Below are 12,291 nucleotides of genomic sequence, written 5' to 3'. Positions count from 1 at the left end.
TTAACTTTAAACTTTGTCCTTTTTTCTGTGTTTCTATACTTCTGTTAAGCTGCTTTGAGACAATGTCCATTGTTAAAAGTGCTATACAAATGACTTGAATTGATTGTATGAAAGCAGGCAGAATCTGGCTGTGCCACTTTCTTCACCACCAGGCCAACCTCAGACATGCTGGAAATATCAATGTCCAGTTAAAGCACAACACATCAAGAGCATCTATGCTTAAACTTATCGCATGAAAGAACATAAGAACAGCAGTGGAAAGTGGAAAATCTCATCTTCATTGTAATTAAACTTAACTCCATAAAGCATGACATAATCCATAAAAGATTTTATTTTTTATTTCTTGAAGTGATAACCATTTACACATATGATTGTGTCATATTTGTGTCATATTTGATACATTAAGTGTTAATGACAATTTACTGACCACAGCAAGATTTATTTTTGAACAAAAAGATAGATTGTTCATTGCATTTGAACATATTAAGTATTAAAAGTAATGTGGGTGATGCAGAGGGTAGGTGGGTTTAACAATATACAATGGTTGGAAAACATATCAAAAGCCAAGAAGTGAAATTCCCGTATAAAAGTATGGCTCAGTGAATAAACTGTGAGTTTCTCACACGTTAACTCCTGTTAAGCTAGCTACTTATTACCACAAAGATACTCTCTCTCTCTCTCTCTCTCTCTCTCTCTCTATCTATCTGTCTGTTCCTACGTGTGTTTTCTTGTGCAGTTCCATTGAAAATTTCAGATTTTTCAGGAAGAGCTCTACCTTGTGGAACATACTGTAGTCAGTATAAGCCACCTTTGCTTAAAAACAGAGATATTAAAAAATGTGTGTGTGTGTGTGTACATATACTGTTATATTCTTGTACTAAATATTTCATACACATTCCTCAGTCATGAAAACTAATTCTGGAGGCTTGCTGGAAAATAAAAATAATAAATCTGAACCAAAATCTGCTTTCAATTTATGGTTGGAGCTCGTATTAAATTCAGTTCACTTCACTTTAATTTTATTTGGACTGCACTCTTAAACGTTATTTTATATTATAAAACAAACATTAGTGAAAAATGTACAGTTATTTGAAGGTGTAACGTGTTTTTGTTAAAAAGCTCCGTTCACATCAGCTTCATTCATAAATTACTGAATTATTATCTGCCTCTGCATCTATATATACTTTTTGGTACTGTGTATACATGAGCATGAGTTCAGAATAAATGCATGTAGAATAATAGAAAATGCACAGCGTACAGAGTCTGTAGTCCTCTAGGCATCAAATATAACCGCTGTTTGATTGGTCAGATTGTGCTTGCTTCATCCACTGCATCTTAAAGTCTTTACTCACCAAAAGATAGACCACTGGGTTTACACAGCAGTGAGCCACAGCCAGCACAGTAGCGATAGGCCCTCTGTATGAGAAATCAGGAACAAATTCTGATTTGGTCTGCAGGAGCCCTATGAATAGCAGTGGAGTCCAGCACACAAAGTAAGCCAATTTCATCAAACCCATGATTTGCTTCATGTTTCGTTCCTTCTGTTTATGCTCACAGAAGCAACAGATGCCAATCAAAAATGCAGGGATCAAAAACCCAAGTAAGAACCTATAGCAAACTATGACGATTTGTGTTGTCTTATCACCAGAATCATAGACGTCAACACACTCCTCCCCCAGCGTTGTGTATTGAAGCTCTCGGAAGTACAAAGACGGGATGCTTAGGAACACTGCAAATACCCAGGAGCACAGAATCATGATCAGGACTCCTGATGAATGCCGGAATGCAGTGCACTTAAATAGTCTGAATTTGATCCAATCAGAGACACTATGTAGGGTCAGCATACCTGCTGTGGAGAACATGCTGGTATAAAGTACATAGGAGGAGAGTTTGCACAGAGCTGTTCCATAGTGCCAGTTGAAGTGATACCAGCTGTAGAGAATCTGCAATGGCAGGAAAGCTGAGCAGAGAAAATGGGTCACAGCTAACGCCACGACCCACTTAGCAGTGTCCGACTTGTAGTAACAGCTGCCTGCAATAATTGTCAGAAGGTTGAGAAGCAGGCCGAGGGTGCAGATGATAAGGTATCCAATGAAGTATAGCAGTCGGAGTGTGTTTACGTAGTCATTCTGTTTTTTTATCTCATCCAACACAGGATCTGAATCATAGTCATAGTTTGAAGTATTACTGGAGGACATCTTAGCAATTCTAATGAAGAAAGGAGAAGAGAAAGGAATAGGTTTTAAATAAGTCATCTGACTTCCTCAGTCATGCTAGTTCTTATACAACGTCATCTGAGTTAGAAGGAATTTCTTTTCTTTTTTGTTGTTTCCATTTTACATGTACAGCTTCATTCTAAGGGATTATTGAACAATAAATTGCCTAAAACGACAAAGGGAAAGCTATTTTCAGTAAGTTAGGGCCTTTGCATTTCAACTGTTATATTCTTTAACCAAAAAATAATAATAGAAAGCATAAATATGAGCTGAAGAAAGTTTTTTTATTGCTCTTCTGACTCACCCTCATTCATGCCAGTTTTTGTGCAGTGTTAAAGGTTAAATAAGCAGCAAGATTATCTTCTTTCTTTTTTTTTAAATCAGTATCTTTGCATGACTCCTGTAATCCTCATGCAGTATGAATTATATAGCGGTTCATTTGCTGTCTTGATTCTGAACGCAAAGCAAAGTAAGGCTAAAGTTTCTTACCTCAGTAAAACAAAGCCAGGCAGAAGTATTTTGTAGTTGTCACAAGTCTCCAAAATTGAAAGTGAACTGTTGCACAGCTTGTGGGGAGAATAGTAAACATCCCACTCTTCCACTCCCCTTATCTGGGAGGTTCTGGCTTCAGACTGAGCCACATGACATTCCATTAACAATCTGTTTGCATAGAACATAAACTTTTAAGCACATAAAGTAAGCTTTAAAACAAGTCCCACAGTTTAAACTTTAAAACATGTTATGTGTTATCTTAGGTACATTTACTACTTCTTATTGTTAGATCTCGATATTCACCTAAAGCAAACAACAAATGCTTTGTCCTTCACAGTTTCCACCAGAAGTAATTCATTAACTCCAAACTAAACTCAGAGAGATCCTAAACTAGTCTCCGCTTACATTTCTCTGCTTACAAATCTTGAGGCTCTCTACAATTTTCTCCTCTCTGTATGAAAGCAGGCAGAATCTGGCTGTGCCACTTTCTTCACCACCAGGCCAACCTTAGTCATGCTGAAAATATCAATGTCCAGTTAAAGCACAACACATCAAGAGCATCTAGGCTTAAACGTATCGCATGAAACAACATAAGAACAGCAGTGGAAAGAAGTGGAGAATTTCATCTTCATTGTAGTCAAACGTAACCCTATAAAGCATGACATAATTGACAGAAGATTCTATTTTCTTTTAAGTGAAGTGTTTGATAACCATTTACACATATGATTTAGTGTCATATTTGGATCATATTTGATACATTGGGGTGTATATGGCAATTTACTGACCACATCAAGGTTTATTTTAGAACAAAATAAAGACTGTTCATTGTATTGGAAACTTTTCAAACATTTCTTTCGGTTTGGATGATTTTTTTTTCAAACAGGCACCTTTTTGAAAAACTTTTTTTATTTATTTCAGGTTGTAAAAGGCAAAAACAATAGCTTCTGTTCTTGTTCAGCCAAAGATCAACAGACATGGAAAGTGAATAAAACAAGAAGAAAAGTGTCAAATTGTATGCAACAGGTTTTTCAGTAACTTACAAAAAGTAATGTGGGTGATGCAGAGGGTAGGTGGGTTTAACAATATACAATGGTTGGAAAACATATCAAAAGCCAGGAAGTGAAATTCCCATATAAAAGTATCGTTCAGTGAATAAACTGTGAGTTTCTCACACATTAACTCCTGTTCTAGCTTCTTATTACCACAAAGAGACTCTCTCTCTCTCTCTCTCTCTATCTATATGTCTGTTCCTACATGTGTGTGCATGATTGTTTTTTTTCTTGCGCAGATTCATTCAAGATTTCGGATTTTTCAGGAAGAGCTCCACCTTGTGCAACATACTGTAGTCAGTATAAACCACCTTTGCTTAAAAACAGAGATATTCAAAAATGTGTGTGTGTGTGTGTGTGTACATATATTGTTATATTCTTGTACTAAATAATATTTCATTTGAGTATACACATTCTTTAATTTCCATTTCCTGTATTCATGCCTCAGAATATTCCTGAAAACTATTCAGTTCAGTTCACTTCAGTTTTATTTGGACTCCACACTTAAACATGTTATTTTACATTATAAAAAAAATTAATGAACAATGTACAGTTATTTGAAGGTGTAATGTGTCAGTTTGACATGTTTATGTTAAAAAGTTAAATCCAAAGCTACATTCACATCAGTTTCATTCATAAATTACTGAATTATTATCTGCCTCTGCATCTGTATATACTTTTTGCTACTGTGTATGCATAAGCATAAGTTCAGAATAAATGCATGTAGAATAATAGAAAATGCACAGCATACAGAGTCTGTAGTCCTCTAGGCATCAAATATAACCGCTGTTTGATTGGTCAGATTGTGCTTGCTTCATCCACTGCATCTTAAAGTCTTTACTCACCAAAAGATAGACCACTGGGTTTACACAGCAGTGAGCCACAGCCAGCACAGTAGCAATAGGCCCTCTGTATGAGAAATCAGGAACAAATTCTGATTTGGTCTGCAGGAGCCCTATGAATAGCAGTGGAGTCCAGCACACAAAGTAAGCCAATTTCATCAAACCCATGATTTGCTTCAAGTTACATTCCCTCCGTTTATGCTCACAGAAGCAACAGATGCCAATCAAAAATGCAGGGATCAAAAACCCAAGTAAGAACCTATAGCAAACTATGACGATTTGTGCTGTCTTATCACCAGAATCATAGACGTCAACACACTCCTCCCCCAGCGTTGTGTATTGAAGCTGTCGGAAGTACAAAGACGGGATGCTTAAGAACACTGCAAATACCCAGGAGCACAGAATCATGATCAGGACTCCTGATGAATGCCGGAATGGAGTGCACTTAAATTGTCTGCACTGGATCCCATCAGAGACACTATATAGGGTCAGTATACCTGCTGTGGAGAACATGCTGGTATAAAGTACATAGGAGGAGAGTTTGCACAGAGCTGTTCCATAGTGCCAGTTGAAGTGATACCAGCTGTAGAGAATCTGCAATGGCAGGAAAGCTGAGCAGAGAAAATGGGTCACAGCTAACGCCACGACCCACTTAGCAGTGTCCGACTTGTAGTAACAGCTGCCTGCAATAATTGTCAGAAGGTTGAGAAGCAGGCCGAGGGTGCAGATGATAAGGTATCCAATGAAGTATAGCAGTCGGAGTGTGTTTACGTAGTCATTCTGTTTTTTTATCTCCTCCACCACAGGATCTGAATCATAGTCATAGTTTGAAGTATTACTGGAGGACATCTTAGCAATTCTAAGAAAGGAGAAGAGAAAGGAATAGGTTTTAAATAAGTCATCTGACTTCCTCAGTCATGCTAGTTCTTATACAACGTCATCTGAGTCGGATTAGAAGGAATTTCTTTTCTTTTTTGTTTTCCTTTTTGCATGTGCATCTTAATTCTAAGGAATTATTGAGCAATAAATTGCCTAAAACGACAAAGGGAAAGCTATTTTCAGTAAGTTTAGCCTGTATACTTATTGTATGTCTACTGTCATATGCTTTGACTAAAAAATAATAATAGAAAGCATAAATATGAGCTGAAGAAAGTTTTTTTTATTGCTTTTCTGACTCACCCTCATTCATGCCAGTTTTTGTGCAGTGTTAAAGGTTAAATAAGCAGCAAGATTATCTTTTTCTTTTTCTTTTTTTAATCTGTATCTTTGCATGACTCCTGTAATCCTCATGCAGTATGAATTGTATAGCGGTTCATTTGCTGTCTTGATTCTGAACGCAAAGCAAAGTAAGGCTAAAGTTTCTTACCTCAGTAAACAAAGCCAGGCAGAAGTATTTTGTAGTTGTCACAAGTCTCCAAAATTGAAAGTGAACTGTTGCACAGTTTATGGGGAGAATAGTAAATACCCCACTTTTCCACTCCCCTTAAAAGGGAGGTTCTGGCTTCAGACTGAGCCACATGACATTCCATTAACAATCAGTTTGCACAGAGTATAGCATGTTGCAACAGGCAGAATCTGGCTGTGCCACTTTCTTCACCACCAGGCCAACCTCAGTCATGCTAAAAATAACAAAACTGTTAAAGCACAAAACATCAGATGATTACAGAGTCAGAGGTTGTTGCTCGTGTAATAAAAGCATGGAGACAAAGCTTTGATATGAGACTAGCAGTAGGTCATTTAGATATACTAATTTAGGATGGTTCAAGATATATTTTACTGAGATGTTATTTAAAAAACAGGACCATCCAAGTCCAGCCCAATCAGTCCATGACAAATCTGCATCTTAACCTTAGAGTCCAAGTCATTCACTAAGATATTACATAAGAAACTGAACTGACCAAGTCAAATCTCAAGTTTTCTCAACTCCCTAGAGTCCAAATGAAGTGTCTTTACACTAGTGTTCAAGTCAAGTCTCAAGTCTTTACCCAAGAATCCAAGTCATTCAGATGAACAAAAGGAATGCAGAATCAAGCATTTATTTATCCCTAACCCTTAAGATAATTATGGACTGGTTTAATGTAACATTTAAACTGTTATAAATAAATAAACAGTATTTTTTCTTCTTCAGGATTTTTTTGGTGCTTGGCCCAAGTAGTTGCTGTATTCAGTTCAGATAAATATGAAGTTGTTATCTTCTGCAAGTAGTGCTGTTTGTTGTTCACTTTCAATTAAAAGACTAAGTTTTATTACATTATATTTATTACATATATCACAATATTTGTAAGGTTTTTTATTATTGAAAAGAAATGTATATTTTAAAAACAGCCAAATTAATCAAATTATACTACAGCACTATTTAAATTTTAAGATGTGATTGGTCAGAAGGTGTTTAAATAAAGGTTGTTGTTTTTTTCTTCTAGTTTCAATAACGAAGAAATTTTGTCTTGTATAACATTCAAGCTGACAAGCTGCATTTTTGTCATATTAATGTCAGGAATGAGAAGAAGAGAAACTTTTGAGTGAGCGACTGTTTATAGCTGATGAAAGACATTGTGGACATTCCACAATTTTAACCAGATAAAGAAAGTATGACATGCTCTTAAATTATGTGTGTTTTCTGAAAGAAAGTGAAAGAAAGAAATTAAATTCACAACCCCTTCCATGTGTCAGAAGTGGGATTCAAACCCCAAACATTGGAGGTATAAGATAAACCACCAAGCCACCATATACCACTGGCAATAATATTCCATTAAGAATTAATATGTAAATGCACTAAGATCAGCTTAATGCTGGACAAAGAGTTGATCATCTGTGAAAGTATTAAGTTCCTGCTATGTGCTGAACAGTTTCCCCAACAGCACCAAACAGGACAGGCAAGCTCTCCAGGGTGGTACCATCCACACCGAGCTTCCTGACCTGGACACTGTATATAGCAAACAGTGCTGGACCTCAGCCATACCAACAATGGACTCTTATCTCTGTTGCAGTCTGGGAAACGTTTCTGTTCCTTGAAGGCAAACACAGAGAGAATGAGGAGGAGCTTCTTCCCGCAGGCCATTTGGGCCCTCAACCAGAACACCTAGAACCTGGACTTACCCCACACATGAACATTACATTCTACCTCAGCTGATTGTTGCACACACAATAATTGCACTACTTGCATACTCTGCACTACTCTGCACACACAATAACCACACTCACTGGACATCTTTGTGTGCATACTGCACCGACACTTTACGGTCACAACTGGTATTTGTACAACAGATATCGTTATTCCTGTTAAAATTGGACATTTATATGTTCCCTTATATATATATTTGTCTTATGTATGCACATTGCACATACCGTATTAGTTATTGTCATTACATTTATATTTATATTTCTTTTTTTTGCTATTTACATACATGTATATACTATATATTATAGATGTTTATACATATATTTTCTTGTCCACACACTTTAAATTCTTTCTTCAAATGTAGGACAGTCGTAATAAGCATTTCACTACATGTCGTACTGTGTATGATTTCGTATGTGACAAATAAAATTTGAATTTGAATTTAAATTTGAATTTGAATTTGAATTTGAATTTGAATTTGAATTTGAATTTGAATTTGAATTTGAATTTGAATTTTGGTGAAAAGGTAAATGACGGTCATGTGGGAACATTAACTGAAAGTGTTTGGCAACTGTAAAGTAAAGTATTATTCACAGGGGAAAAAATTGGATAAAAAATTTATATTTTCACAGAAACAAAGGCTCCCTGACGATCCCTGTTTGGTCTGTTACTAATGAATAACAATGAACAATAAAACAATGAAACTAAGAGGAACACAAGGGGTTTCCTGTCTCTTCAATCTATCAGACAAGAACAGAAATCTACAGAGGCTACATTAAGCTCAGTAGTGATTGTTTCAGTTAATACATTCTTCCTCTTGGACTGAATCCATCTGGATATTTTTCTCTGACCTCTTTAATCATCGAGGTATTTAACACAATTGTGAGGAAACTCTCAAACCAGCCCATTCTGCCCTATCGACAAGGTCATGCTCCAAATCCCTTACATCATATTCTCATGGTTTAATAGAAGAGTATATCACTGTAAATGCTAATATTTACTGATATGAACAGAGGTATTACTCTGATGCTAAACAAAACTAAACAAACCTCGCTGGTGTCTGGTTTCATTCACTTCCCACATTCTTTACATGTTCAGTTCTGTTTGTGAATAAGTCTATTAAATAAAACTGTACACACAAAACTGTACACATTTAAATACTTTTTTCCAAGAATTTTCATACATACCAAATTCAGGTAATCACAGGATGACTTACTAAGTCAGGATGAGTTAGTACGGTCAAGCCAAATCTATTTTTTATTTTTTTTTGCACATAACAGTTTTTGCACATCGAATAGGTCTGTAAACCTTAAACACTTGTCTTGCACATTACTTGTTTTTCATCTAATTCTCCATATTTATACCTAAATCTCTGTATTTAGTATTTTTCTGATATATTTTCTTATATTGTTATATTCTGCTATATTTTGTAATGTTTTATATTTTGTTATTTGATATATTTTTTGTTATATTTATCTATCTAAAGTGAGATTTGGACTTGAGACACCCATATGCGCTAGTCTCATTCTCATTCCAGATTTATTTCTTCATTTGAACTCTTCTATGAAGGCTTTCCACTAGATGTTGGATTGTGTCTGTATGGATTTCACCCTCAAGAGCATTAGTGAGTTCAGATACTGATGTCAGTTGTTGTGGAGGCGCTGCAGTTCCAGTTAATTCCCAAGAAGTTCAGTGGGGATGAGACAGAGTCAGAGCTTCCACTCCAATCTGGGACAGATCACAGCACACAAAGACATTCTATAAAGCTGTGTGCTTCTAACTTTTTTGGCAGAAGATCCACATCTGGGCGAAGTGCTCAGATTTCTTTAATCTGTAGCCGTATCATGTATCTCTTAAACAAAATCAGATTTCTTGGTGAAATGTTGCAATTCGATTGAATAAAGGCCAAAATATACTGGCTGCAGCAGTCTGATTGACTGAAGACTAAAAAAATTAATTTTACTTTCTATTACATTGAAAAATAATCAGTGTCATCATTAAACTGATGTTATTTCACATGAGGTTTTTATGGGTGTTTATGGCACTATTTAAGCAGACCAGATCAGTTCATAATGGAACTTCACGTCTTGATGCAAGACTTTTGAGCACCCAAGAGGTTTTTTTTTAGATCTGTACCTCCCACAAACTGAAGAGAGGAAATACACAGCTGAGGGGAAGATTACAGATTACAGCCGCTCTAGCTGCACGTCTAACAAGTTATATAATAAGTAACTGCTGTGGTTGAATTTGAATCATTGCTGTCACTCGAGATAATGTAATCTTTGATTCAGAATCTTTTCTGCTTTTATATTTATAACTAGAAATCTTTTTTTAACCTGGTATTGTTGAGTTAGGACAGGAACGAAATACACTAAATCATCATCTGTTTGTGCTGCTTAGTTGTCTCCGTTTCCACATTTTTGGACAAGACTTGGCTTGATAGATTTCTGAAGAAAAAAAATAATAAGCACCATTGGCTTTTTAACTTGATGTTAACAGAGATAGACACCAGGGAGAGAAAGAAAAGGAGTGTTTACAAAAGTGAAAACAAAGGGAACAAAAGCAGAGTACAGTTGAAGGTGTGAACAACTGACCAATCAGAAGCAAAGTAAAAAGAGACGTTAAATGGAAAACAAACAGCAAACTTGAATGTGGCAGGGAAAGTCTAAGGCTTTCACTTTGACAGAAATACTCTTTAGAAAAAGCCTAGGCAAGTTATGACTAAGTGGGACATGTAATTTGGACTAATTACATTGTTTGGATTCATTAGATTTGAATCCATCAAATACTGATGGATTCAAATCTTTGTTTAAATCTGATATTAACCATCCATGAGATGATATGAGGAAGGAACCTTTAGAGGAACTCGACTGAAAAGGGAACCCGTATTGGGATTGTAACTAGTGAGTAACAGGCAATGCAGACAGTGGTAACAAGTGATTGAATCAGTTTGAATCAGTGCTGCTTTCCAAAGTGTCCATATGAGAGGTTCTACTGTACAGTGGTGCATGATGGTAGAAAACCAGGGTGACTGCCATCTCAGACAGAGAAAGAAGAACTACAGCAGCAAAAGTCTTTCACCAGATTCACAGCATGCAGCAGAGCAAAATTCAGATTGAAATGTATGATAAGAGCATGCTGTATGTGTACATTGCGATCACTGTTAAAAGCGAGAGCCAGAAGGTCATGCAACCATGACGTGTTCACAATCTTGGATAGGTTTTTCACATAATGGAGTTTTCATTGATTCCTTTTGATGAGTGGCTCATATGACTGATGTTTTTTCTCATTTGAATGATTACATGCTTAAGACAAAACTGGGGCAGTGATTGAGAAGTTGACTCTCTGGTCTAACTGCATCAACCAGGTTCAAATGAGACATAAAGGCGTACAATACTGAGCTAGGTGTGTTATCGTGTAGATATTTCAAACAACTGGATTTGTTTTCCCTTTTTTTTCCACTCCATAACAACATGTTTGCTGTAAAGGGGTTGTTTTGCAAAGCTTAATGGGTCATGGTATATGGTTCACCTGACTGCTCAGGTAACATGGCTGGGAGTTAAATGAGTAAACTGAGAATCTGTGAATGTTTGACAATCAAATAGCAGACAAATAATTTGCAAACAACAGCTCATCTTTTCCCACACTTATGCTCGCTTTTGTCTAGTCAAGAAAACTTTATTTCAGTATCTATCAAGGTAATCAGCAGTACATCTTTTTTGATTATTTGCTGGCTTTCCAGACATTTTTTTGTCCGTGGTTCAACGCTGGCTTTGCAGCACCACCATTAATTGTAGCAAACTTTCCTCCATGCCTAAGGTAGGGTTGTGTGAATTCAATTCTACAGAATGTTGCCTTAAAAATAAAAATAAAAAATAAAAAAAGATTGCAACTGTGTGCACATTTTATTGACAAATCTCACATAACAGCCATACAGATATGAAGAAGAAGATGTTTTTGATTTGTCACCCTTTCATTATAACAAAGTGTTTTAAAAAAAAACAAAAAAAAAAAACTGCACCGATAGATACTGATACAGATACTGCACTGTTGCAAATATTACCAGCTTTGACATGAAAGTTCACAAACAAAAGTCTGGCAGATATTCCAGAAACTTTTTTTTTTTTTACAGGAACAAGGCCACAGGATATCCTCCATACTCCACCCTTTTCAAAACAAAAATAATAACAGAGCAGTCTGTTTAAACAGGATGTTCAAACTAAATTTTTGTTGGTGGCTTTTAAAATGATTGCGCGCCCTCTAGTGGTCGTGTTGTGGCCTGCCTTAAGCTTTTCCTTTATTTTTTATAAATAAGAACTTTTTTTTTAAAAAAAAATGTATGAATATTTAGGTTATAATGAATAAAATAATAATTAAAAAAAATATTTATTTATTAAATCATTTAATAAATCATTTATAAAGGGTGTGAAATCGAGCGACCAATTGCAAGCCAGAATCGTTTCTATCCAATCAGAACGGTTAAACGTGTTGCTGTTTAGAGGCGCGTAAATTCCTGGATTAACCAATCACCTAGCACGTTCCACGTCGAGACGACCAATCGCGTTGGCGTTTAA

General features: G+C 36.0%; 2 protein-coding genes across 2 annotated transcripts; both read right to left on the bottom strand.

The window, feature by feature from the left end:
• Window positions 1-1,183: 1,183 nt before the first annotated feature.
• Window positions 1,184-2,884, bottom strand: LOC131343407 (chemerin-like receptor 1). The gene is made up of 2 exons (XM_058375078.1): window positions 2,706-2,884; window positions 1,184-2,208 (listed from the first exon to the last, which is right to left on the bottom strand). Exons 1-2 carry the CDS (start codon window positions 2,867-2,869, stop codon window positions 1,281-1,283), a joined length of 1,092 nt encoding a protein of 363 aa, XP_058231061.1. The 5' UTR covers window positions 2,870-2,884; the 3' UTR covers window positions 1,184-1,280.
• A 1,063-nt stretch (window positions 2,885-3,947) lies between these two features.
• On the bottom strand, window positions 3,948-6,120 carry LOC131343411 (chemerin-like receptor 1). Its single transcript, XM_058375081.1, has 2 exons — window positions 5,966-6,120; window positions 3,948-5,458 (listed from the first exon to the last, which is right to left on the bottom strand). Exon 2 carries the CDS (start codon window positions 5,446-5,448, stop codon window positions 4,531-4,533), a length of 918 nt encoding a protein of 305 aa, XP_058231064.1. The 5' UTR covers window positions 5,449-5,458; window positions 5,966-6,120; the 3' UTR covers window positions 3,948-4,530.
• Window positions 6,121-12,291: the final 6,171 nt, after the last annotated feature.

This window comes from Hemibagrus wyckioides, linkage group LG22 (genome assembly GCF_019097595.1).
Source record: "Hemibagrus wyckioides isolate EC202008001 linkage group LG22, SWU_Hwy_1.0, whole genome shotgun sequence".
Classification (NCBI taxonomy): Eukaryota; Metazoa; Chordata; class Actinopteri; order Siluriformes; family Bagridae; genus Hemibagrus; species Hemibagrus wyckioides.
This window is presented reverse-complemented; position numbering and strand designations above follow the sequence as displayed.